The sequence below is a fragment of the Salarias fasciatus genome, chromosome 12 (assembly GCF_902148845.1).
Source record: "Salarias fasciatus chromosome 12, fSalaFa1.1, whole genome shotgun sequence".
NCBI lineage: Eukaryota > Metazoa > Chordata > Actinopteri > Blenniiformes > Blenniidae > Salarias > Salarias fasciatus.
In genome coordinates, this window is record NC_043756.1 from 26,349,932 (window position 1) to 26,377,552 (window position 27,621).

The 27,621-nt window shown below is 43.3% G+C and overlaps 1 protein-coding gene and 3 non-coding genes across 4 annotated transcripts in view; 2 read left to right on the forward strand and 2 right to left on the reverse strand.

Moving 5' to 3' along the window:
- Positions 1–4,360: 4,360 nt before the first annotated feature.
- Positions 4,361–27,621, forward strand: part of tacr1a (tachykinin receptor 1a) — a 55,034-nt gene continuing 31,773 nt past the window's right edge. The window contains exon 1 of the mRNA XM_030104311.1: positions 4,361–4,764. Coding sequence (XP_029960171.1) covers positions 4,361–4,764 — 404 coding nt within the window. The remainder of the gene's footprint in view (positions 4,765–27,621) is intronic.
- Positions 25,238–25,310, forward strand: trnaa-agc (transfer RNA alanine (anticodon AGC)). The gene has a single exon. It is a non-coding gene; the product is annotated as a tRNA-Ala (tRNA).
- Positions 25,818–25,890, reverse strand: trnaa-agc (transfer RNA alanine (anticodon AGC)). Its single transcript has one exon. It is a non-coding gene; the product is annotated as a tRNA-Ala (tRNA).
- Positions 26,953–27,025, reverse strand: trnaa-agc (transfer RNA alanine (anticodon AGC)). Its single transcript has one exon. It is a non-coding gene; the product is annotated as a tRNA-Ala (tRNA).

The following is a 27,621-nucleotide window of genomic DNA, read 5'->3' on the forward strand; positions in this document are numbered from 1 at the left end:
TCTAATGATGTGACTTTGTTCTCCAGTTTAGAATGTCATCTCCTTTATTTTAATGCTTAATTCAAAAAAGTTAAATTTTGTTTCCATGGAATGCAACAGTCATTTCACGGCACTATTACAGAGGAAAAGAGAGACGATACCAACTACTGCCTCTTGGTTTTTAGACTCTTCATTCACTTGAAACATTAACCAAGAAGCAGCTGCAGCATTTGTCCTCCTACAATTGTTCTCCTCCAACAGTACGCCTCTTTTACGGCGACTGTCTGGTAAAAGACTGAAGCAGCACCTCCCTCCAGCTCCACAGTCAGCAGGTGTGCTTGGATGCTCAGTGACTCTCATTGCGCTCATGGAGCCAAAGCAGAAGTTAACTTTGAAAAATCTGACATTTTTCCTGATATTCCAGCAGAAAAACAATGTTTCGATTGCTGATGACAGAGGGAGAATATTACGTTCAACTCTCAACAAGCGGCGCACCACTTGATTGAGATGGATTATTCATCAGCAGCGATGAAGAAAACAAGTCGCTCCTGTAATCACTCACATTTCCATCAGCTGAGCCCAGCTTGTTTTTCTCTTGGCTGTGATTGGATCAAACCAACCACTTTCATTTCACAAGATGCAGGAACTGAAACATCAATCAGCAGTAATAAAGAGGTTTGTATGCCTAATTATCTGTCATTCACACCTAAATATCTGCTGTTAATTTCACACCAGTTTTACTTATCGGATATCAGATTGTTAGAAATGACAGATTCGGTTAGTTTTATACTGGTGATTAGGGATGCACCGATACCACTTTATGAAGTTACTAACCTTCAGCTACTTGCCGATACCGAGTATCAGTAGAATGCTCAATGGGACCATTTGCATCAATGACCTTTGTCACCAGTTCAACTAATTTTTTCCTCACAAGAAGAGTCATTTTGCAGATGCTTCCACCCAGTTCTACATCCATCACAAACTGTGCAAAATCACCATGCCAAACAATAACATGAGGCACCGTCTGTGGTAACAGTGTGATCTGTGCATGTTTTAACAACATTTCTCAGGAGACATGGCTGCAGCCATGCAATGCAGTATAGAAGCAGGGTGGAAATGGAGCGAAATGAAAGAGAATATGTAACTGATGCAGGAGCATCACTGCACTGTAGAGCATCTGACTGCTGAGAGTCCAGGGAGATTAGAGATTCCCCCAGATGAAAAAGCCCCGTCCTTGAGCAGGAGGTGCCAGATTTCCACAGCGGAGACCCATCTATAATTTAATCATCAATATAGGCTGACACATTTGGACACAGGTCAGTGGCGTGAAGTGAGGAGAGAATAGGTGGAAACTTCCACCTTCACATTTGAACATGCTGCTGTTTCTGGAGTGAAGATACATTTTTAATGAGGTTAACAAGGCTCCAGGTTCAGCGGTGAAGGGTCCAGATTTGAACTCATCAAGCGCACAGTGTGAGGCTGCGTTCATACCATAACTTTCATGTGGTGTTTTGTGGGTCACTTTGCACGGCACTGAAAATGAAACTTTTTGACATCGTGCAACACTGTCTCTGTGGAAACGGGAGAAAACGCAACTTTTCTGAAATGCTGCACTTCCTGTCCATATAAATATCGCTGTAATCTTCATTGTTAATATTTATAGTGTTGTTCTGTCTGGCTCCATTCCAAAACAAACCACAGCTCTCTCTAGTGGCCCAACATGACATATACACCATTTTTAGTGTTTCTGTCTTTCTGTGTTAAATGTTGCAGCATAAATGTGAAACTTTTCAGAAACAAAAATGAAAAAAACGATGAGTTTGACGTTGGAATGTGGTGTGAACGAGGCCTGAGTCGCAGTGACCTTCTGTCGTGACCCCTGTTGAAAGGAAGCAGCCAAATGATCTGAAGGAGAATCATGACGCACCTGCATGAACTCTGACCTGCTGCCACCATTAAAGACCAGAGTTATTATAATAGTGCGTGATAGGTGGAGCAGGGCTAACTGCTCAGCCAATCGCTTGCTGTCTAATGATTTATCTTTTTCTTGCCTTCGGTTCTCACCGCTCACACACTGACGGACTCCGTCCACCAGGGTCTGCACATCATGCTGGACTGCAGTGCAAGCAGTGTTTCTCATGCAACCCCCACTGTGGTCCAGCGCTGCGGCGGTCCGCAGGCCTCAGGACGTCAGTAGTACCTTCAGCGGTGGACTGTTTGTGTCCAGCAGGTTTCTTTATAAAAATAAACACTTTGAACGGTATTGGTTAAACTGAACCCGAGAGGAACCTGAAGGGTTCCAGCACCGGTTCACTCACTACTGGTGAATGTTACGTATTCTTTATGTCAAACATACCAAACACTGACCTGCTCAAGGCGTTTGCTGATGATCTTTGTTTTATGTTGGGTTTTTATATTTGATGTTTTTTAGCAGATTTTCTTCATCATCTCAGAAAAATTCACACTGAAGCAAATTAGTGTTGTCAGTCAAAGTTTAGTGGTAAAATGCTGAACACAAGTGAAAAGCATCACAAGGACAAACACAAAACAAAACCAAAAGGAGCTGCGAACCCGTCCCCCCCAACCCTCCATGCACAGTCACACACACGTCGACACACTCTGAGTTGAGGTTCATTCAGTCTTTTAGTGCCATCAGGAGCGTGGTGGAAAGCCCTGAAGTTGCCCTGCTAATGACTTCATTCATCCTCTCACGCAGGCCCAAACAGACCTGCTCACACACATAAAGCTGCAGCAGCAGCGGCGTCTCCTGAGGAGCATATCCAGCGCCGCCCGGCTCGCTCTCCAAACGCAGACAGCAGAAAACCACCGTGTCCGTCTCCTCGTCGATAAACGCTGCATGCTGAGTGGAAAATACCAGCAGCATGAGGCCAGTCTTTTTCACTCTTTATTAACGACGCTTCTTCTGTCTCTGGAGTCCAGCTATTCCAGAGGTGATTATATTCCAGTGTTAGAAGTTTTCACTGTGAAATGTAGCGCAGCCCTCTGCAGGTGTGTGTGGCCACACAGTGAGTGTGTGAAGCCACTAATCACCTTGACGCCAGGCGGGACATCACGAGAGGGGGCAGTGAGGAGACCAGGACCAGGACCAGGACAGAGACCAGGACCGGGACTGGGGCCGGAACCAGGACAGTGTTCAGTGCCTGCAGACATGCACCAGGCACATGTAGAATACTCCGTACATGCAAAACAAATCCACATATGGTTGATAAATTTCTCTCACGCACACTGATGAGACATGCACGCATGCAGAGACACAGACACCCGCATTTTTTGGATTTCTTCCTGGATTTTTGTGGATATTTTCTGGATTATTTTCTGTATCAGGATTTTTGCAGATTAATATAAGGATTTCAGGACATTATTAACTCGTTTTTTTTTGGATTATTTTACGGTGTTCATGGTTTCTTCAATCGACCACAGAGTTGAGCTGAGCGATTGAGCACTGCACAGTTTATCCAAACACTCCCATGATGAAACTCAAAATCACTGAGTCAAATTCAAAGTGCTATAACAGGATTTACATTTGGCACAGGTTAGCAGGTGTTGTTGGCTCATGTCTCTATAAACATAGATTCACATTGTTCATCCCAGACTGGAAAGATTCTCAGCATGTTTAAACAATAATACTGAAACTGAAATGAAATGATTTACTGTGTTCTGTCTGTCTTGTTACAGAAGGATTGGTCAGAGGAAGGGGGGGGGAGACTCTTTTCCCTCCTGACACTGATTAGGGTCAAATCACACGTTGATTATTTATTATCATGCTTGGATAATTCATTTTCCGATACTCCCCTGTCTGTTACCAACGAATTGCGAATAGATTAAATCAGATGAGAGGTGGTTAGGCATGGCAGTGGCTGGACCGTGAGGTCTGTATCGGACAGAATTAATAACTCACCGCTCCTCATCCATAATTAAAATGACAGAGTCCGTCTGCAGATTGGAGGAGAGCGCGCGCAACCTCTCTTCTTCTTGTGTGTGAGAGAGAGAGAGAGAGAGAGAGAGAGAGAGAGAGAGAGAGAGAGAGAGAGAGAGAGAGAGAGATCTCACATGTGCGCGGCCACTACGAGGGGAAGGTGGGACGCAGACTGGCGCGCGTAAAAGTCGCCTTTCCAGTTTTACGCACAGCTGAGCGGAGTAAAAGATCGACGTGTTTTCCTCTCCAGATTCTCCCTGACAGCCCTTTTTCACGTGCGCACTCCGCAGACTGACCGCTGCGCGCCTTCAGAGGAGCGAGAAGCTGCGGAGCTTCCTGAAACTTGACCATCGTTCGCGCTTCCATTTGGCACCCGGCTCCCGAGCTCCATCCTAAAATTCATTAGGTTTATTTGTTCAATGGTTGCGCGCCTCTGAGAGCGAAATGGAGCCGATCTTCAACACCACCGAGGCGGCAAACGGGACGAGCATCGTCAACGACACCAGTAACGGGACCGATTACTCGAACCAGTTCGTGCAGCCGGTGTGGAGGATCGTCCTCTGGGCCATAGCGTACAGCTGCATCGTTATCGTGTCGGTGGTGGGCAATGTGACGGTGATCTGGATTATCATGGCGCACAAACGCATGAGGACGGTCACAAACTATTTCCTGCTGAACCTGGCGTTTGCAGAGGTCTCCATGTCGGTCTTCAACACCGTCGTCAACTTCACCTACGCGGTGCACAACGAGTGGTACTTCGGTCTGGGCTACTGCCGCTTCCACAACTTCTTCCCCATCGCGGCTGTCTTCGCCAGCATCTACTCCATGACCGCCATCGCCGTGGACAGGTAAAGCTCCGCACGCGCTCTGGAGTCCCTGCGGCCGCTGGCACGGGTCCAACATGAGGCTCCAGAGCCACATGTGGCTCCTCAGGTGTTACACCTCTGGTTCTCCAGAGGCTTCTCTGCAGAGGCTCGAGCTTTCGCATGATGTGATATGGTTTTGTGGTTTGTGATTTTCAAAATTGCAAAAAGCAATAAAATAAGGTGAAACAGCTGAAACAGTGCCGAGGAAAAGACAGCAAAGGAAAAGAAAGGATAGGAAAAGGATAAAAGGAACAGGAAGGAATAAAGGAAAAAGAGAATAGGAAGATTAAAAGAAAAAAAGGGAAAGAAATTAAATATTAAAGAGAGAATAATAAATAAAAAGATAAAAGAAAACAATCTTCTACCTGTGACACTTCATTAATGCAGCCTCATTTTTTATATATAGCAGTTTGTTTCCAAATAAAATTTCAGATAATCTGCATGTTGAGCAGCTCCAGACAAATCTGATTTGGAGGAAAATGTTGAAAACGTCCCTTTTGGTCATAAATGCTGCAGAAGGCTGCATCATGGTGACAGACACCTAATGAAGAACTGAAAACATGCTCATCCCACCAGATCCTTCAGATTAAGCTCAGGGCTGATCTGTAGCGCAGTAAAGCTCAAACTGAAGTGATTCCTCATCCAACCTGAAGCTGCTGCAGTGACTCCCTGGCAGGAAGCCGATGGGCATCGCTTTGCTTCCATCATTAAAGATGATTGAGTGCGAGTGCCTCTTTGAGCAGAACGCCTTTCCCCTCATTTCAAGGGAACGTCTGCTCTAATTTGTCATTGTTCAGTGAGTGAAAGTGCGGCGGCAGCTGCGTGGATCGCTTCTCTTGAGTCCCATGAGCAGAACAAAGGTCGGCGGCATCTTGGTTGACGGTTCTTTCCCTTCATGGTGGAAATAAAACGGATGGAAGCAAGCAGAGCGGTGCTGGAGTGTCCTGTGCTCCAGTTGAACTTTAGAATGGATTTGTCTTTTAGTCAAACAGAGGAGACCTTCAGGACAGTTTGTCTCCTGTTGATTGGCTGCTCGGCATGCTGACTGGAAATGAATTGATAAAAGCACATCTCTGGTTATTTCAGCTGGCCGTGTGCATGCATTGGTTTATTTAAGCTGTGTGAACGTATGTCAATAATCTGTGTGAAGCCCTTTCCTACCTGGATAAAGATTATCACTCTTCCATCAGTGTAATCCTCACATCCGACACAGCAGCTCGTGCTCTCCTTCAGCAGGGAAAACATCGACTTGACCTTTGCCAACGTTACGTTCAAGACTCAGTGTGAGAACGATCAACAGCAAAATGGAAGATTGAGACACAGGCAACACACACACACACACACACACACACACACACACACACACACACACACACACACACACACGCACACACACGCACACACACTTCTCTGGTATTCCAGGAAACTTGTGGTGCAGTCACCTCAACCTCTGCCCTCATAAATCATTTTCTCTCTTGATAAGTGAAGAAGTCAGTCTGATGGTTTCGTTCACGTGAAGCCGTTTCAGAAACGGTGTGTGTTCAGGATGCAGGTAAGAAAACCGCTGCCTCTCCGTGCCTCCGACCATCTGTGGCTGCTTCCCTCCTCCAGTCCAGCTCAGAGTTTTGACATGAAGTGGGTATTGTGGTGAATACGTCCGCTCTGCGGGACCTGATCAGGGCCGTAACGCTGCGCTCTGCCTGTCCAGGCTGTTCTTTCATCCTCGTCGTGCTGCTCTCACTGCCTGGCGCAGCGAGCGAGGCTTTTCTGGCTCCTCGGTGAGTTTGACGTTTGCTGAGGGAGTCAGCCAACATGCTCCTCAACGGAAACAATGAGTCTTCTAGTGTTCAGGTGTTTATCTGCCGTGTGCCGCCAGTTCAGTCGTCTTCCGTCTGACGCTCGGAAGGTTCCACCGGATGGTCGATAAAACTGTTGCTCTCTCAGTAGAAGTGAGGCGTCCAGATTTGATTCCTGTCTCTGCATGTCGGCAGTCTGAGGAGCACATTTCAGCTTCTCCCACTGTGAAAAAGACTTTTTGTTTGTGTGTGTGTGTGTGTGTGTGTGTGTGTGTGTGTGTGTGTGTGTGTGTGTGTGTGTGTGTGCGTGCGTGCGCGCGTGCGTGCGCGCGTGCGTGTGTCAACTGTAAAGCAGCCTGAAACCACTGTGGTGAAAATACACTCTAGTCTGCTCTCTACAGTAGATTTATTGGTTCAGAGTGGAAACACTTGCGGATGAATTAAGCTTTGTGCATAAATAAATACCTGAGAGAGTCAGTGTGACATGTCCCAATATTCAAGGTGGGTGTCTCAGCTGCCGTTGCTGCTTTTTGACGAATACGAGTGCCGAGTGCAGGATCAGACCGGTATCGGTATCGGTGCATCCCTATTTCAGCATCATGTTACGAGACAGCGGGTGAACCTGACAGCTGTATCTGCTTAGTTCAACTGCAGGCAGGATTAATAGTCTGTTAACTCTCAGGCATTCACACTGACTGTTTATTTGAATTCTAAGCAGATGTCACACATCTTTACACATTAATTGTAAATGCTGCTGAACATGTGTTTCATGTGGGTAATTGTTTAATTATATTAAATCCATTTATGTGATTAGATGATTGAGAAGTAGATTTCATTTCCTGTCAGATGGATGTGAATTGATGAGCAGTAAATTAGTCATGTCTAATGTAGAAGAACTTAGAGAATAGTCCTATCTAAATGAGTCCATTCGTTCACTGCTGTAAATATTGTTGCCTCGTAAAGAGTCACAAAGACATAAAGCAGCTCCATGCTCAACGAGCGGCTGACAGGATATTTGTTTCCGCTGTTTATTTGTCTTTTTCATTCTACCTCCAAGCACAGTGCTGCTTGATTTATCTGTTTATTCCAACACTTGCAGGCAGCAGCTCTCAGGTAAAAGGCTAAGCTGCAGGTGTTTGGAGGGAACAGAGAGGAAGGCTGACGATTAAACAAACAGGCCGACCTGTGTCGGCGTTGTGAAAAGAGCCGAGTCGTCCTCTAAGTGTCCCACAAACCATCACGTCCACAGGAAACAACTTACAGTAACCGACACGCTAATGTTTAATGGCTGCTCATAAAAGTGGCCTGATTTATGCTTCAGCGTGTTAGAGGAGGAACTACATCAACAGTGTGCCAGTATTTACCATAATCGACAGCAACAAAAATGAACAAGTGTAGATGAGCAGCTGAAGGGACGAATCGTGATTATTTTTTAAACACAAAAGCTGCTGAGTGTTTGAAAAACTTAATGCTAATTGATGCTAAGTGGTGTAGCGACAAAATATGTGGCAAATGTGCAGTGATGACAGCAGCTGCAGAACTCATTCACTCTCACACACTCACTCTGTCACTCACCCATTCACTCACTCATTTGCTTGCTGTCTCTCTCACTCAGGTCCCGTTTTCAAGTGAAAACACAAACTTTGACGTTATGGCGTTTTGGTAGACAACAGCGCGCGGAGTCACTGAAAATGCAGCTTTTTGAAAATGGCTCCCAAGGTAGAACTGTTTGAAAATGTTCCAAATCTATCACAGTGTAAACTGGGAAAAATTCAGTTTTTTTGAACAAGGTTCAGGCTCCGTCTCCATTTAGATGGTGAACACACTTTTACTGCTCATGTACACCTGGCGCTCCGCTCAATATTCATCCGGATAGTTTTTATGTATACATTTTGTTCACATAATATTTATTCGTGTTCTTTTTTTTGGTATTTGTAATTGTATAAAACTTTAATATATCTATCTATCTAAATTAACTTTTTTTTTCAAAGTGTTAAACTTTTCTGAAATGAAAGTCAAAAGCGATGTTGAGCCTTGACACGCCGCCGTGTACTCGCGCCCTCATGCACTCACTCGCGGTCAGAAACAGGAGTGTGGAGCGTTTTCTGTAATGACGGGCTTCCATCTCGCCTCACGCTGCCGCGTCGGACTTTCTCTTCACTGGTTGATGAACATGCGAGTTCTGAGAAATGAAACCTGTAAATTGCTTGTGTGTGAATGTGATCGACTATAAACAGACAGTATTGACTCCGCCGTCTGAAAACGGCGCCTCTTACGCTCAGAAACAGCGGCGAGTGGTGCAGAGAGTGGGCTGATGGATACGGTTTGATATCGGTGGGCTCAGCACAATGTGGAAGGCGTGACTGAAACTCATTATAGCCTGGCACATCCAAGCCATTTCTCTTCCCCATTTAGATCCGGTCCTCTGTGCGGCCGCTGCCGCCGCCGCCGCCGCCGCCACCGCCGCCGCCGCCGCTCTCCTGTTTGAATTGCTGATGATCTCGTTCCCTTATGTTCTCTCTCAGCAACGCTTGAAGTAATCAATTGATGCTTTACTCTGAGACGGCAGGTTGGAATTCTAAGCAGCGGTCATTGTGAATGCGTCTGGCAGCGCCCATTTTGCAGAACCTCCTGATCACAGTGATTGAACAGGAAGAGTGAGGCGTGTATGTAAATCTGCACCTGTCAGAGCGGTTCAAAGTGAGCTGAGTGAACTGACGGCTAAGTTTTGGCAGCCTGGAACCGGCACGCTTTGTGTCGGCTGTTTAACGTGTTGGCAGTACAGACGGCGCTACTGTTTTGTTTGCAGCTCGTTGAGCTGCCAAAAACTCTGCTAATCCCGCTTTAATAGAATGGAAACGATTGCCAGAGCGACAGAGAGCAATCAGAGCGACAGAAAACTCAACCTCGTCACTCTGAAAGCAATTTCACCTGATTCTGGTTGACAGTTCTGACTGTATGTAATGGTCATAGAGTGGACCGAGTGGTTTTCCAGTCCATATGTCAGGAGTCCCAGCCAGCAGCTCTGCCTGACCACCTCGTCCACAAGCGTCCCTGCGTAACACGCTTCAGTCCCAGCAGCACCTGAGCAGCAGGTTTTAACTCTGGTCTGCACGAGCGATCGAGGAGAGCGAGCAGATGAGACGGTCATGTCAAAGTCATCAAGGCTGCTGAGGCAGGAAAACGCTTGATATGAGATAAAAGAGAGAGAGGATAGAGAGACGGAGAGAGGATAGAGAGAGATGCACTTGGAAATGCTCCATAGTACTGAAAAATATTAAGTGATTAAAAACCAAAGAAAGCATTTTCATTTCAGAAAAGCATCACATTCACATGCTGACGTTTGGAAAATGACTGTCGTGCGTGGTCATTGGCTGGTGGTGCACAACCACACACGCACGCACGCTCGCACGCATGCGCGCGCACACACACACAGTTACATTCCTTTATTAAAATGGGAATGAGATTGATCATCTAATGCACTCTCCAGTTTTTGTTTGTCGTTCAGCAGTTCTTCTGCATCATGTTTTTAGGGTCATTTTGGGCTCGGTAAGGTTTCTGCCTTGTGACTGGCTCGGTAAATATCTGTATTAACGAGCTGTTCAACAGCTGTGATGATCAATCATGCTCATCAATACCATCAGCAGTTCTTTCATAAATTCCGTTCTTTCATTCAAGCTACCCAAGATGCACTTTTTCATTCATTCAGTAAGTTATTTCAGACCCTCTTACACCTAGCAATCCATCAGCTAAAGTTGGAAAAGCCCAGTCAGTGTTCTCATGTGAAGAATCTCATTGATAAATACTAAGGAACCATTGATTTTGTGTTATATAAATGTTAAAGAAAGCTATTAGTAAATGGTCACGGTTCTCCTTTGCTGAATAATTTAACAGCTGATATAAATAATGATGGGCCATGAATAAGAACTGCAGTCACACCTGAAATGGATTTGACTCAGATTCTCAGCACAGTTTTCCTAAAAAAGCCAAAGTTCAAATGCTCCACTGAAGAGTTTGACGGATTGCATTAAAACACGAAACACCGAGACTGATGGGAGAGGCCAGGGGCGGAGCAGGGGTCCCAGCCCAGGGGGGGGGGGGGTGAAGCATTTCTCCATGGGCCCTTGTGGCCAAAACATCCCCATTAAATCATAATCGCTTAAAAAAAAAATGCCACAGATCAGCCACAACCACAGCAAGCAGGTGCACGCGGGCAGAAGGATTCAAATAAGGTTTCAGCACCATGGACAGCACCATGGATTTTGCCAGTCATTATGTCATACCTAATTATAAGCCTATTAATGCAGCCTCCTCCAGCGATCCCCCTCAAAATCTCCCCGGCGCCCCGGGAAGTTTGGTTTGTTCCCTTGCCGGGCTTCCTGGTCGCACACACGGCCGCTGCGCCGACCACGGTGGACTACCGTCTAATCCCCCCCTTCCTCCCACATCTCTCACACCCGTCCGGTGGAGGATATGCAAAAACAGGTATGAAAAACAATAAACTGAAATAAAACAAATGAAATAAAATAAGACACCCCCAAAAAAGTTCTCCCAAGCGTGCAGTCGCTCGACGTTTCGACCAGGTACAGTCTTCCTCAGGCACAAAGCACGCAACATTAAAATAAATGAGTGATCAATTGCTTCCCGGCACAAATCGGCTTCTCACAAACGAGCTTCTTTCTCATCAGAGAACGGAGCAGAAAGTACAGGCTACACGTCCGGCAAAAGTGAACAACAGACAACATGGGCGTACCCGTGCGTGACAGGCAGACAGACAAGAGGAGGAGGGACTTTTTTTTCTTTCATTTTTATCTTTTAAACAACTTCATCCTCTTGAACGCAAGTGTTATAGAGTCCAGTTTTCCTCCCTTACCATTTTCTTCAGCACAATTCCCCCCATCTTCAGGGTGGGCCCCCCCATGCAGCAGTGGGCCCGGGGCAGCGCCCCCCCCCCCCCCCCCCCCCCCCCCCCCCACCTGCTCCGCTATTGTGAGAGGCGGAAGGTTTCTGAAATTTAAATTCCTTCTTCATGGCTGACAGCTGACCTGGAGAGGGAAGTCTTCTAAAATGAAAATGTTCCTCATTGTGTGTAGGCGTGTGTGGCTTCATTATGGACAATGTTTTTAAAATGTTACCAAACATTACCAAACAAAAATAGAAAAACTGTGTGTTTTCACTTGAAATCTCCTGTAAACAGGACCTAAAACCAGAATGATACAAGAACAAAAGAAAGTGAAAAATCATGAAAACAGCGAAGCAAAAAAATCTAAAATCCAGAAGTTACTAAATATGTTGAAGTTGTGGAGAACAGAAGCTTGCGACTCAGTGATCAGTATCCTGCTGCTCTGCTGCTGACGGAGGAGAACACATGGACATACATAAAAGAGTGGCTGGCTGAGGCGGGAAGGTTTCCGGTGCGACGCCGTTCGAAACACACAGCTGACGCTGTCCTCTCAGCGCTTCGCCGCCTCCCTCTCTGCTTCGCTCTGCTTCTCTTCCCCCTCAACAAAAGGATTTAATGCTAAAACTAAAAATATTCCGAGGTGTGAGGAAGAGGGAAATGTGCATGAATTCACCTCGGGTCTCACTGGACATGATTTGCAAACCAAAGCATGAAGAACTTTGTGAGTTGTGAGTTTTTCCTGGTTGCGCTGAAGCCCCTGCAGCTTTATTCAGACTTTAAGTGGATTCAGTGAAGCCAAAACATACTGGGCCAATTATGTTTCTTCCAGCCTCTCCTGAAAGTTCAGAGGTTTGCTTTCAAGTGTCTGTCACATGAAAAGCTTTTGAATTTCCAGACACATATTTCTCTAAATCAGGGGTGTCAAACTTTTCAGTTCAGGAGCCACATTCAGTCCGAGTCAGAGTGGAAAAAAGTGCCAAATAACCTTTGAATTGAAACTTTCTTTGTTCTTTGGTGTCGTGGTGCAGCGTATACGTGATGAAAATGTCAATGTTTCCAACAAGACCAATTACCAGCAAACACGACTACATTCTGGACTTAACGAACCAAAAGGTATTATTGATAAGTTTAATGAAATGAAGACAGGCTCACATTATGTTCAGTTTGCTCTGTATGATTTTTTCACAATTTTGAAATCTCCTCGATTGTAATTACCAAGATGTTCCAAAACTTACTTCCAATTTCATTTCACTGACAGCAAATCTATGAATAAAAATGAAAAAAATAAAGATTTTTACATAGTATGTTGTAATGAAAACACAGGGGAACAATGTTACGGCTCTGAGCAGAAGTTTTTAGGTTTTACAGAAGAAACTGAAATGTCAATTAAAACTTTCCGCGCGAGCGATGTGGCTAACTGGATGAAGTGATTCCAACACAAATGTGATGAAAAAGGGATAATTTTTCAAGTCAAACTGGTTCAAAACTGGTTCACAGCATGTCTTCAGTGAAACGATACACTCCAGACACACTGTTATCACTAATCAGATATTAAGGAATAAAGAACAGCTGCTGGATGATGGAGGCTGAGTCCTCCAGCTGGTTCATCCACCTCGAACTGCAGCACAGTCACCCCAGACAGGCCGGTCATCACCACCTCAGAAATGATGATTAGAAAAATAAAGATGCCGACAGAGTCAACAATCAGGAAGTTCTTGCGTCTGGCAGTGACCTCGGTTCAAGCTTTCTCCACTTTCTTCTGATTCGCTCTCATCATCCAGTTATATATGGCAGCGATATGAAGCTATTTGCCACAGAACTCAGCCGCCGATAAGCCACAACTGTTCTTCTGGTGTAATGGATAACATTAAATCTGGAGCGTGCCCCAGAATCTGTTTGCACGTCAGGCTGAAGTGAAAACGCTTTGTTTTTGCATTTCGTTTTCAGAAAAGTTTCGCATTTGTGGGGCCGTGTTCTGAAAACCAGGTAATGTTCCTGCTGAGCCACTAGTGGGGGCTGCTGTTTCATAATCAAACCACAGACACACGTAAGCCACAAGTGTTTCTTTACTTTGTAACGTTGTCGTGTCAATGCAGAATTCTCGCTATCAAATGTTTGTAGGTTTAACAGTTGTTATTCTTCTTTTTATCAGGCGCTCGTTGATAGTTCTCACACTGTGCGAAAACCGTTTTAGACTCTTTATGTTGTCAACGAGGTTTTTCCTAAGAAGCAGCTATTAAACTATTTTCTTTGGTTCCCATTGAACTCATGACAGCAGGCTCTCACAGAAGTTCACACCTCCTCCTTTTATTTTTAGTGGTTTTCACGCTCCGACCAGCTGGATTCAAATGAGCGGGTTCTGCACAGATCTGAAAATAACTCATTCATTTCAGTCGGAGACCTCGAACACACCAGCAACTTATGACGACACAGCACACGTTCAAACACCAACACATGGCTTTCCTTTAACCCTGCAGTGGGGATAATGGTTTCGCTCAAAGTTAACAAAGGACAGATGCCAGTACGGGAATTTTACCTGCTTTTACGCTGATTGTTGAATGCTGATATGCCAGCTTGTTACCATGGTTATACATCTGAGGGCTCAGACCCAAAGCACCTCATGTGGGAAAACTCAAAAGCATTATTAGAGCTAATTTCAGAAATGTGATATACAATATATGCTCTGAAAACAGGGTTCTATAGGATGAAAATGTCATGTCGGGAACAGAGGCTGATGGCAGCTGCTAATCTCTGGCTCTGGTTTTGGAAGGACAGCTCTGCTCTATCAGTCCTCATCCATCAGTGTCACACGTTGAGGTAATTTTGCCCAGGAGTCATGTCACCTCTGAGTGACTGCACAACACTCCTGTCAACACTCGTCATTTCCTGTCACTGAAAAAAACAATCCAGTCCGATTAGAGAAAATTGGCGCCAGCCTGGATGCGTCTAATTGAGGGCTCTTAGCTGACTGGTGGCTGCTGTCATTATGAATGTGGTGACATTATCGCTCATTAGCTCTTCTTGTTGAAGAAAACACTATAATGTTATTCTCGCAGACACATCCATCCTGGCAAGGTGCTGGAAGTAAATATAGCAGACCTGAACATGAAGAGAAGCCACTGTTTGCTCGTCACCTACGCTTATTTTAAAGGAGCTCTATCTTTTCCAAGCCTGACAAAGTGATCTGCAATCAATAATCAGCTGTTTTATCACCTCCCTCTGGCACTACAGACCACTTTTATATTACCATCTACTGTGTTTTCCACACGGAAGTCCAAACTACTGGAATTCTACTCCGGAACCTGGCCCGGGGGGCGGGTAGAGGTCAGACTGAATATTCATATAGATTGCTGAAATTTACATACGTGAAGAGAAACACCGACCGAACTTAAGTTTTTTTGAGGTAATCACACAGTAACAATGTTCAAAACTCGAAGTCCATTTCCATGATGGGGTCCTTTAAGCTCTGAGGTCAAGACAGAGAGCAACAACCATTGCAACAATATTAATGATATTTAGATATGTACGATATATCAGTATCGATCGATTTCGGTCATTTTATGAACATATTGGTATCGGTCCAATAAGTAAAATTGGTCTGATACTAACAGTAATATTTATTTCTGTCTAGTTGTCGTTAGTGTGGAGTAGAATTGGCTTAAAGTGGCCAGTGTGCAAAAGTTCTAGTTCACTTTTTGATTTAGCAGTTTCACAGATGGGAGTTCACGACTTGTACTGGTTTGAACTTTGCAAAAAAAACCCCAAAAAACTAGCATATGAGTGTTTTTATAGTTTCTTCCTCACAGCATTGTTTCAGTGTTTGAACATTTACTTTAACATTACATTGTAAGTTGGCATGGTTCCACTGGCTGTCTGATATTAATAAGTTTGATCAGTCAGACTGTCGTCAGGACATGTTTTGAAATTTCCATTTAAACCTATTTCACTGATTTGACTTGAAACTGTTTGAAGTTATCAAACCTTGACAAGGTATTTTGATTTGTGATTTAACTGAACTTTTATGGAGGAACTAGATACAAGTTTAAAAGTTAACCTACAACTAACACTGGGTCTCATCTTATGACTGTGTTATGGATGTGCAATACTCAGAGCAGCATGTTGGATCCTCTGCAGTAAATATCTTGATTTAAAAGAGAGGGTCAAACAAGCTTGGAGTAGTTTGAAGCGCCGTGGCGATGCAGGTGATAATCAGGGCTGTGTTTCAGGTGGATATTGGTTTGGATCGCGGCTCAGGAGTATGTGTCTGGGCCGCTCAAACACTCATATATATGCATGCGGACAATAACGGAAACACTGGCGGCAATCCTTCAAATTACCTTCTGCGGGACGCACATATAACCGGATCTGAAACACGTGCGGCTGTGCGCACGGATCTCAGACCTCAGGCTCCGTCACCTTCGTCAACGTTGTCTCTCTGCAAATGTTGACTGAAATTTCACGTAAGCGTCTGCACAGCAACAGCAGCAGCAGCAGCAGCACCCTGGGAGGCCAGTCTATACCAGAGGCTCCTGATTCATGATCAAATTATCGCGCCGACTCCCGAATGCAATCGCCAACATAAAAAAGAAAGAGAGAGGGGAGGGGGAATAAAAAAAATCACTGGCAACCTTGAAAAAAGGCCAATTTCGTCCGTAGCTTTCCGCGGCGTCTTTCTTAATGACTTCCGTCTGAGGTAAGCAATGCGCGGCGGCCTCATGGTGTTTGTATCGAACCGTTGCCTTGCTGAAGCATTTCAGGTGCTATTTGTGGATAATTGGACGTGTATGTCACCCAAGAAAGCTGGTCACCTCCTGAGAAGGTTTCCTATTGGGAATCAGACGATTGTGCCCACAGACGGGTATTTGAAGGGCAGAGTCTCGAAGGGGAGCTTTCCAAGATGTGATGTGAAAACACTGGGGAGCAGAACTCGACCTGCAAAATCTATAAAAACCAAATGTCCCCCAGCTGCACCGGGTTCCTGGAGTTTACAGTGAAGGTGGAGCTCAGGCTTTAGAGCACACACACCATATTCTACTTACAGGCAACGAAACAGAAACACAGCAGAAAAGGCAACAGGTTCTAGAAAACATGGTGGAATTAGAAGACAAAATGTCTGAAGCCAGAAAAAAAAAAGTGAAGAAGAAAGAAGAGTGAAGAATCAAGAAAACAGTTCAAATCCTGGCATTTTATAATGTGTACAGAAAGAAACGACATATGTAATATATGTAGCTCCTTCACATTTCTGCTCATTGTTGACGGGTTATTTGATTAATTTCAACGTTTTAGAACTTTTAGAATATTTTAGAGCTTTCTGTAGAAAAACCCGCCTGGTTCATCATTTGCTTTTCGTAGAATAAACTCAACTCAACTCTCATCACAGAAGAGTTAGATTTAGTGATGTCAGGCAGTCAAATGTAATTAATTCTATCCTGTAATCTAATTAGATCCTGTAATCTAATTAATTCCAGGATTTGTAATTAATTAATCTAATTAATCACATTTTCATCTCATATCTGTTGTAGTTCCCCGAATGAAGAATTTGAATTGTTGGACGTTACAGAATCGTAGAGCATGATTCATGAAATGAAGGCACTGAGAAGAGAAGATCTGAAATCCACAATTTTATTGCTCTTGAATGAAACCTAAGTCAGTGCATCTCGTCCAAATTAAATTCCAAACCCAGTCAGGCAACTCAAATCACACTTTCAGTGTGTTTCATTAATGAAATTCAAAAGCAGAAAAAGGTCAAGCACATCCCAGCAAACCAATTAGGCCTGGTGCATTATTCAGAAGTGCAGTACAAATATAGATAAAAAATTCAGAAATAAAATAAGGCTGAATCTCAAATAGGCACTTAAGCAAACTCTATATTACAAAATGAATACTGCAAGTGTAACATGCTTCTAAATAAGGCAACATCAAGAAACAGAAGCCTTGAGGTGTTTCATTTAGACCGATCACTTTGGCCACTTTTCCTGTTGACACGGCAGGTCAAGCCAGGAGAACACGACTTTGTTTAAGCAACAGTATCTGAGACTCAACAACTCAAAACCTAAAAGCCCACGACAGGATCTGGGGCTACAATACCAACTGCTCAAATCAAAAACCCACCACTAGCTCACACTACAGAATCTGAAAGCTCTGTCTCCTTGAGCCAGTTGCTCAGACAAGCCAGCCTGTTTAAGGCTGCCCTCTTCTGTTGCATGATGTTACCTGCCACAGAAAAGAGTCTCTCGCTTGGCACAGAGGTCACAGAAGTAGCCACATATTGTCAAGCAAGAGAGGACAGCTGTCCAGAGGCTCCTGGTGAACTGGCCACCACTCCAGTGGAGACTCAGCCATCCAGCTCCGAGGAAAACCAAGTTCTTTTTTAACAAATGCTACAAATGATCGTGTTCTTGTTGCCTGTCTTGTCTGTTTTTTTGTTTTGTTTTGTTTTTAATAAACTTTCCGTTCAAAGGCCCTAGCAAAGAATAGCTGGCCTCACTCACTGTTTTTATGAACAACGCATGTGTGAAGCAATGAGCCACTTCCGTGTACGGGTCCCTCAATGGGCCAATTTTAAGGCACTCGCATCTGGGTAAAATTCACATTGAATTGCCACTCAAATGTGCTCTAATTAATCTTACATTCATTTTTATGGCACGTTGATTTGTGGTGTAATTAATTAATGTAATTAACGCGTTCAAGTGACAGGCCTGCTCAGATTACATGAAGCCGTTATAAAGTGTTTGTTCGAGCCGAGGTTTCAGATCAGCGTGCAGAGTTTCTCCCACTTCTCACTTCTCCTCAGGGACGTTTTCAGCTTTGTCTTCTTTCACACCTGTTTGCTGTGGACAGAATTGAAAATGATCCACACTAGTTTGATCCAGCTGACTCTCGGTGTAGAATATTGGGCGTGTGTGTGTTCCAGACACAGAATCAGTTCATGCTAAGAGTGTAGATGTGAATAGATGTTTTTCAAGCGTATAGCAGAGAGAAACTGCTGTTTGTGATGATTTCAGGCAATTTCTCACCACTTCTCTTACTTGCCTTTATCGTATTTCCTTTTTCTTGTGACACCCACAGACACACAGAAGTCAGATGTGATTGAAACTGTAGTGTGACACCACAGTTCCAATAAAAGAAGCGCTAATCAATACATTGGGTGCAACTTTGGCAACTTTGGTTGGTGATAACACATTGCATTGTGGGTAATGTGGGATGGCCGCACTGACCAGCATACGGGACGAGTCAAATAGGCTTTTCACATTAATCCAGAGAGAAAAATTTGTCTGATTTCTTTTGAAGTCCTGTCTCATTTGATTGTGTCTAGTTTTCAGATTAATTTATTAAAGGAATTTATGCAGCTTTATAATGATGGCATCTTTTTTTTGTTTTTTTTCAATACAATGTGAAAAAACCCTTTGTAACCTTTACATATCTCCTAAATGGTGAAGCCTTGCTGGGGATTGAACTATTGACCGTGATACTATTGGTCCCTTGTTCTGACCGTCTCAGCTACTGGTCCAAGTTCTCATGCTCTGCATGTTCTTATCTATCACAAGCCTCATTAAGGATTTCAACTACTGGCACAGCAGTTGCTTTTCTGTGGGATGAAACCGAACGGCCCAGCATGCATCAGGGTGCTCTGCCAGTTTGTGGACCGATCCTCAGCTTCAGTTGTTCTCTGACAGCTGCTATCATCATAAAATGATCTGCTGGTGTGGTTGATGGATGCTGGACTGGAATAGAGGTTTTGCCCTGTAGCTCTACAGAAAATAAGAAAAAAAGCTGCATTTTTTTTTTTTTTTTTACCTTGAGGTGGAATAAGCAGCCATAAGAGGTGCGTTAGTGCGGACTGAGCCTCAGTGACTGACATGGACCCCAGCTGTGCTCCTGTTTCTGACCACAGACCTCACAGGAGCTTGACGTCATGGATAATTGGCCAGTGGGCCTCGTGTGTCCAGTAATCCGGCTAAATATGGAAGATCTCTCTAGAAATGTACACAGCATTTTAAACAGTGAATCTAATTGGAAGAGTGCCCTGTCAGGAAGATTGTAATGATGACTGAAGCACAAGGTACAATCGAATCACGTCAGATAGTGTCTGAAATGAATTACCTTGCAAGTCAGGGCTGTACTTGTACTGAAACGCTGACTCCTGCAGTGAAATGTTTTCGTTTCAGGGCGTTTAGAAAGAATCTCCACACTGGTGGCTCACTTACCAAACATTACCAAATGACTTTAGATTCCACAACCTCGTTAAATATTCCGAAATGACAGTGTGAAACGTTAACGACTCAGCCTGTCTCTTCTGGGGGTCAAATGTCGATCGGAGTTCAGTTCCTGGTGGAAGTAACAAAAGCCTTTGTTCCATTGCTCCATTTTTTTATTTTTCCCCAGTAAAAGTAAAATCCATATTTACAACTATTTAGAAATTTTAGAACTTTTCTTTTAAAATCCTGAAGGTTCAGGTGGTTGTTAATGACGGGCGATCGCGGAAACAGCCATGTGTTGACCTCAAAATCACATCTACATTTGATCCCAGTTTCAATGGCAGTGTTGGAGCCAATCGGGAAAAACACTGACTTCTGTGAACAGTCACATGGAAAGACAGCTGAGAATCAGCAATTAACCAGTCTGATTAGAAAATCCATCCATGAAGCAGGTGGAACATTTACACTGAAGCTGGCGTGATTGACAACTGTTAAAAAGCACAAATCAACGATCAGAGAGCACAGTGTGTCTCTTGATCCGTAGCCAGTTGAAAATAACTTGATTTTTATCACACATTTCTGAACATATGGTTTTCCACAAAGTGCAAAAATGAATGTAAAGTGATAAAAGGCGTCATTTGTGAGGGAAGCAGGACATTAGAAGGCAGTGTTTTTCCCAGAATGCATTATTTCTCGTCATTTTTTCAGGAAAATAGGTGTCAGTGGACTTAAAGATTGTTTACTACTGCAGATTCTGTCTCGGTAATGAAGACAAAGAACCGAGAAAATGCTTTCTGTTGTCTATGAAATAAGGAAATCCGACCAGTTTTCATTAGGAAATTCAACATTTAGCTGTAATTATGAGACAAACTGCAGAGTGGAAGTTGAGGGGCTGAAAAGGAATTTCTTTTGTGTACTTCAGCACCATGACAGACATGCAAGCAGTCTGAAGGTTTTTTTTTTTTTTCTATTTAAAGTTAATTCAGCACGCAGAGTGGAAATCTGGAGCCCTTTCAGCACAATGCCTTCAACTACAGAAGCTCCTTGTGTTTTTCTACCAGTAAAAGCAGCACTGTGGAGCCACTGCACATATTACAGTTAGGTTATTAGGATAATGAGACACGTTTGCAGCAACAGTTTCTAATTGTTATCGGTGGAAGCGTATTAACTCGAATGACGTTATTGCTAAAATGACCCTCTTTGGTGTTATTAGAAGGCTTGTTTGCTCGATGTGATGTTTACTTAAATGAAAAGATGGCTGACTCGAAATGAACAAAATTTACCAAGTCAGTGTTAGAAAATAAAAATCCTAATGGAAACTTTAAATGTCACAATGGGAGAAAAACAACCTGTGATGCGTGACAGAGTCAGAATGTTTCTGCTGCTTGTTTAAAATAAATAATCCCAATGTCTCAAGCAGCTCGTAATCTAAATGTCACCAACATCTGCAGAAAAGGTTACACAACTGTGTCTAAAAAAAAAACAGCACCATTGGAATCAATCGCTCTTCATATCAAACAGTGAAACAAACAGAAACTTCCTCTGTTTACTTTATGTTTTTGCTTCTGATAAAACACATGCTTTCCCACTCATTATAAATACTTATCACGTCTTCCAGAAATCTCTGCTGGCTCCAGAACTTATGTTCCCAAAGCATTTCCTCATTCTTCTAAAACTTTTTGAGTTAAAGCTCTTCTGTCGTCTCATTGTTCTGAAAACGCCGTCCGTTTACACGGACACGACAAACACTGAAAAAGATGTAGTTTTCACGCTGGGCCTCTAGTGGGAGCTGTAGGTTGATCTGGTAACAAAACCACAGAGAACAATACTATTTATATTAAAGAGACTTTACAAATGTTAAAAACTGAAGGGAACTGGAGTCGGTTTGGGATTTGAAAGGATTTGACTGCAATAAGCTGACTGGGATTAAATGTTTGATAAACTGCTGTAAAGCTCCAGTCTGTGTTTTGATTGGTAATCAGCTTATTCAGTTAAATCCTGGAAAAAGCTCCTATTGTAATAATTATCTATTTTAATGCTCAGTAACTCCACGTGTGCTGGTGTGAGTTGTTGCTCCAGCAGGTCTAAGGTCCGCTGTCCTCTGCAGGTGTGCGTTTGATTCTGATGCCTCCAGGTCGACTGCGACTCACCTACACAGGAAAAAACAAAAGAAGAAGAAGAAGAAAGCGTCCCACCTGGCTGCCTGTGGCGTTTGAAGCCAAAGTGAAGCCGAAGCTGTGATCTACAGACTGATTTCAAAGGCCTTCTGCTGTTCCTAATATAATTACAGAGGGGAAAAAAGCGCCCATTTAGTGGAATCATTTGTGTTATTAGTGAGATTAAGCCGTTCATTAGTGGCTCAGGATGGCGTTTGACTGGAAAGCTTTTTGCTTAAAAGTGGGACAAAAAATAAATAAATCACCACGGTGGTGCTAAAGCTGTGCAGGAAAGAAGTTTGTTTATTTCTATGAAACTATTTGAGATTAATTACCGACAAATTGGAAGCGAACTTGTGTTTGGAGGTTCAAAGGTTCAAATCCCGGTCCTGTAGCCTGAATGGGGCCTTTAACCCTCATCAATAACGTTTTATCATTTTATTTCTGAAGTCATCAAAGAAAAACAACTCGATATTTCACAAGATATTTTTATTTGTTTTTTCTGGTTATAATTTTACGAGAATGAGAACCTTATGAGAATCTGTGGCTTCGTCGAAATTCCCAAGTGTGGGATCAGTTTGTGTTTGGAGTTTCCGTATGATTACTCAAATACTCCAACACGGAGTGTTGAAGGTAGGGAATCATTTCAGCCTCACAGGCACTCAAAAATCAATAGAAGAGTAAAATGATTTCTCACCATTTAAAGAGAAAACGAAAAGCAAAACTCTTTCCACGCACATGAATATTCACGTCCCGCAGGCCTGCGTTTCGTTGCAGCTGGAGTTCTCCTTCAGGACCTCTGTTTGGAGCTCATGACTCCCTCGCCGATGAGAAAATGTTCTGCACTTTGCCAACGTCAAGGAGCTGAATAGCTTGTGATTGCACGCTGATCAATCAACTCTGTGTGCGTGCATCTCTTTCTGCTCTCCTGCAGCCTTGCTTTCAGTGAACCATCAAACACACATACAGATGTAATTTATTGTGTTAGGGATGATTTACAATGCGCTGCTGTCTGGTCCGCTGTTTCTACTCTTTCAGTTTAGCTGACATTGGAGCAATATCAGTGCAATATAGGGTTTCAAATTTCTATAAAAAAGCGAGGGTTTGATTTCGTATCCATTGTTTGTGATGCTTTAGTATGCAGTAGCCCTCCATCCAGCCATCATTAATCCATCCATTCAATCATCCTTAAATTCATCCATCCGTCCGTCCGTCCATTCATCAACTGACAGGTTGCCAGGAGTAACTGAGTTGAAATAAATGGCGCTAATAACAACATTAGTGTTATTAGTGACGAGTAATCAAATTATTTTTTTTGGCATTTCAATGCCTCTGCTCTTACTGACAATGAAACGCTCTGCGGTTCCAATGCTGTAAAGCTGCTTTTAAACAGCTTTCAGCTTGGCTTTTCCTCCACTGGGCTGAGTCGGTGGAGCATGAAGTTTGTGTTCTGAAGAAGAAACCTTATTGGTGCAAAGTACGTGACGTGACATGACAGGGATACAGATAGAGATAGAGAGCCCTTATCGTTAGAGCAGATAGAGATACAGCCATAGAGAGCCCTGATCATCAAACGCACATTTTAAATGGAAGTAGAGACATCTATTGACATAAATGTCTTGTCATTTATTATTCTTTTACAAATGTAGAAATGGTATCTACAGCTACAAATTAAATTTGATTGGTGTCTTGTCTCATATTATCACACAGCAACATGTGAATAATTTAGATTAATGTAGTGTTTCCTGTTTGGAATTTATTCTGTGTCTGTTATGCATTGGGTAGCGATGTTGAGTCGCTCTACTGCCTCTGTTGTCCATCGGGTGGTGGTGTTGAGTCACTACTGCCTCTGTTGTCCATCGGGTGGTGGTGTTGAGTCACTACTGCCTCTGTTGTCCATCGGGTGGTGGTGTTGAGTCACTACTGCCTCTGTTGTCCATCGGGTGGTGGCGTTGAGTCATTTTACTATCACTCTGTCCTCAAGGATTTCAGAGTTTTCACTCATTGGCTCCTCTTTTAGTTGGCGGTTGCAGCAATCTAACAGTGACTAAATAAAGTAAACCTGACTGACTGAACTCAGTACACCCTCTGGTGGTGCAAACCTGCGTTGTAACACTTAACAGACTTAAACAAGTAGGTCCTTGGCATTCCAACTTTGACTCAGAACTGTTATTTTTTTCTCATTTGCCTGAAATTTTGTTTGATGTGGTTCAGTTGTCAGTGTGGTCATCTCATAATCAGGAGGTTGTTGGTTCAGCTCCCATATTCTGCTGTCCACATGTTGAGGTGTCCTTGGGCAAGACACTGAACCTCTTACTGCTCCCAGTGGATGGATTGAGCGCCTTGCATGGCAGATACCTCCTCTGTGTAAATGAATGTGATCTGTGATGTAAAATGCTTGGGGCTCCGGTGTAGCTTTGTGAAAAGTGCTATAAGTATTTACCACCATCCATCTTTCATTGAAGAAATGCGACATCCTCCTTTCATCTGCTTCACCAGTTTACAAGTGACCAGTGAATACACACAGGGTCTTATAAATGCTGTTTCTTTGCATCCAACAGATTATGTAAAAAATTATTTGAACCAAATACATGAATGACAGTGCATTTGAAAAATATGAATGAAGCTGTTTCTTTGTGAATGAAGGCCCGATGAACCCTCGACCTCTTGGTAAATTTTCCATGCGGTTACATGTTTTTAAGGACTAACTTATATATAACCTCAATATGTGTGTATACAGGAGACGTTTAGAAAGTACTGACTGAAACGCTCTCCATTGAAGAATGGAGCGTGGCCTCTTGAATTCCTTTCTTCTGTGTATGTGACGGACGCTCCAGGATCTATTTTGAGTGCTCAGAGGGGCATTCAGTGAGCATTTGAGTGGTAGCGGGATCGGTGCCCACACTCCCCAAATTACTTGTTGTAATGCATTTCCATTACGAAGCAGAGTCTGCACAACTGTCCACGTGACACAAAAGTACAACAAAATTTTTCTTAGTAAGTTTTTGGGCTTCAAAGCTTAGATATCTTGTGAAACTTAGATTAATGCTTTATCAATATTTTTCGAGTTTGAAACGGCTAAGTGAGGGAGACTTTTACAAACTGATGTCTGCAGTGTTGCGCATGAGTGACCTCGTTCAGATAAGTCTCAGTGTGGCTCAGTTTGGCAGATCAATTGTCCCTGAATGTTCACAGTCCCTAAAAAAACTTTCAGTTAAGGATTAAGCGATTTTTTGACACAGATTTTACCGGACTGTCCACAGAGAAATTCCTTGAATGGATTTCTGTTCTTGACTTATTGACCATTGTTCACTTACATATGGCAGAAATTCAGGAAGTTTTCAGTGTAGACCTCTTGAGACTGTAAACCGAGCTGTACAGGCTTTGCTGTCAGTGCTCAGTGGGGAATTAGCTCAAATGGTAGAGCGCTCGCTTAGCATGCGAGAGGTAGCGGGATCGATGCCCGCATTCTCCACAGACATTTGGTTTCTTCAAAAAGTGAAAGTTGATTCTCATGCTGAGTTTACAGACTGTCTAAGTGATGAATCAGAGAGCCAAGAAAGTGGAGGTTTGGAAAAAACACTCCATCACCCTAGTCCAGTTTTAACAGTTAGGTAAGGATCATAATACGCTTGTACTTGAAGAAGCTCATTTTCTCAGGATAATACAGGTTAGAGGACCTTGTTACTTCTCACATGCAAAACAGGTACTCTAAAAAGCCAGCCTTTGTCTGAACAGAGAGCAGTTCTTCCAAACCTCCATTTTCTTGGCTCTCTGTTTGATTATTTGGACAGGTTGCAAAGTCAGTATGAGAATTCTCCTCACATGCAAAACAGACATTCTATAACTCCAACCTTTGTCTGAGTGCATGAAGTGTTTCTTCCAAGCCTCTGTTTTCTTGGCTCTCTGATTCATCAATTTGGACAGTCTGAAAAGTGAATATAAGGATCAATTTTCAGTTCATGTCGAAACCAAATGTTTCTGGAGAATGCGGGCATCGATCCCGCTGCCTCTCGCATGCTAAGCGAGCGCTCTACCACTTGAGCTAATTCCCCTCCCTAGTCCAGAAACTGATCCTGCAAAGATCATAATAAACTTTATGTACTTGAAGACGCTGAACTCGTCATGACCATAGATCGTAAATACAATGGACCAACGGATCTTTCATGACGTCACCCATAGCGTTCCGAAATCCCGTTCTGAAGACTTCGGCGAGTTCAGCAGGACGTCTCCACACTGAACATTTGAAACCGGACGTTAATGTGATTGGTCCAGCCTGTCACATGACCGCATCACGTGGACAGAGGAAGCACTGTGATAGAGCGATTTATGCAAAACTTTAACGTGTAATATAAAATCAACAGATGATTTACGTGAAAATCAGAGTCTGGCAAAGCCAGCATGGTTGTAGAAACTAGTGATAGAGACCAAAACATGTTCTTCAACCAGGAGCTTTATATGTTTATTTGCACTCTGAAAAACGCATTTTTGAATGGGTTCCAATGAGACCGGGGCTCTTTTTGAAACTAGCATCATCGCCCCCTGCTGGAATTTCCCTGGAATTACAGCTTTTTTGCACTTCCGCATTATTTTCATGTTTTAAGACTGGGGGTTGGCGCTTGGTCATGACAATACAAGTTGGAGGTCTTCGGTATTTCTCACATTGGAAACAAGCACTCAATTACCCTAACCCTAGAGTATGGTAGAAATTAGACTAGAAACAAGCACTTGATAACCCTAACCCTGACCCTAGACCAGGGTTAGGGTTAGGGTTATAGAGTGCATGTTTTTTTCATTTGTGAAGTAACAAGCACTTTTTGGAAATGATCCAAAATGTATTTTCAGATGATTTTCTACTCAGTTTTAACAGTTCGGTAGATAAGAGTCATAAAACACTTGTTGTACTTGAAGAAGCTCAGTTCCTCAGAATAAAACAGGTTAGAAGACCTTTTTACTTCTCACATTCAAAACAGCTACTCTATAACCCTAACCCTTGTCTGAGAGCTGAGTGTTTCTTCCAAGCCTCTGTTTTCTTGGCTCTCTGGTTCATCAATTTGAACAGTCTGCAAACTCAGTATGAGAATTGACTTTCAGTTCTTGTAGAAGCCAAATGTTTGTGGAGAATGCGGGCATCGATCCCGCTACCTCTCGCATGCTAAGCGAGCGCTCTACTATTTGAGCTAATTCCCCACTGAGTACTGACAGCAAAGCCTGTACAGCTCGGTTTACAGTCTCACATTCATTGGAGAAGGTCATTCGAGAGGCTGAGTGGAGTATTTGACACTGAAATCTTCCTAAAGCTTCTGCCATATGTAAGGGGACAATGGCCAATAAGTCAACAACATAAATCCAATCAAGGAGTTTCTGTGTGTCAAAGGGGACAGTTGGGTAAAATCTGCCTTAAAACAACTCTTTCTACACCAAACATATGTAAGCATAAGCGTGCCAGACCATCTCGGAAAGTGGTTTGATTGAAAAACACACATTGTTGCCTGTTCCCACTTGTCTTTAGGACCGAACACTTGTGGCCGAATCACCTGAGACGCCTTTTAATGCCAGGTGGAAACAGGGCCAAAGAGATCTTTTGAGGCAGATGAGACAGAAGCCTATTTTCTTCACATTGTTGTAGTTTCATTCAGAGGTGAAGGACTGTGAGGGGCTAAGCATTCAAAACAGCACAGAAAAGACTGATAAATGGGCTTCAGCACCAACTTGTCGACAGTTGAATTTTCTGGATTGAAAACTGAGTTCATTTTTCCGAGGGGAATTAGCTTAAAGGGTACATA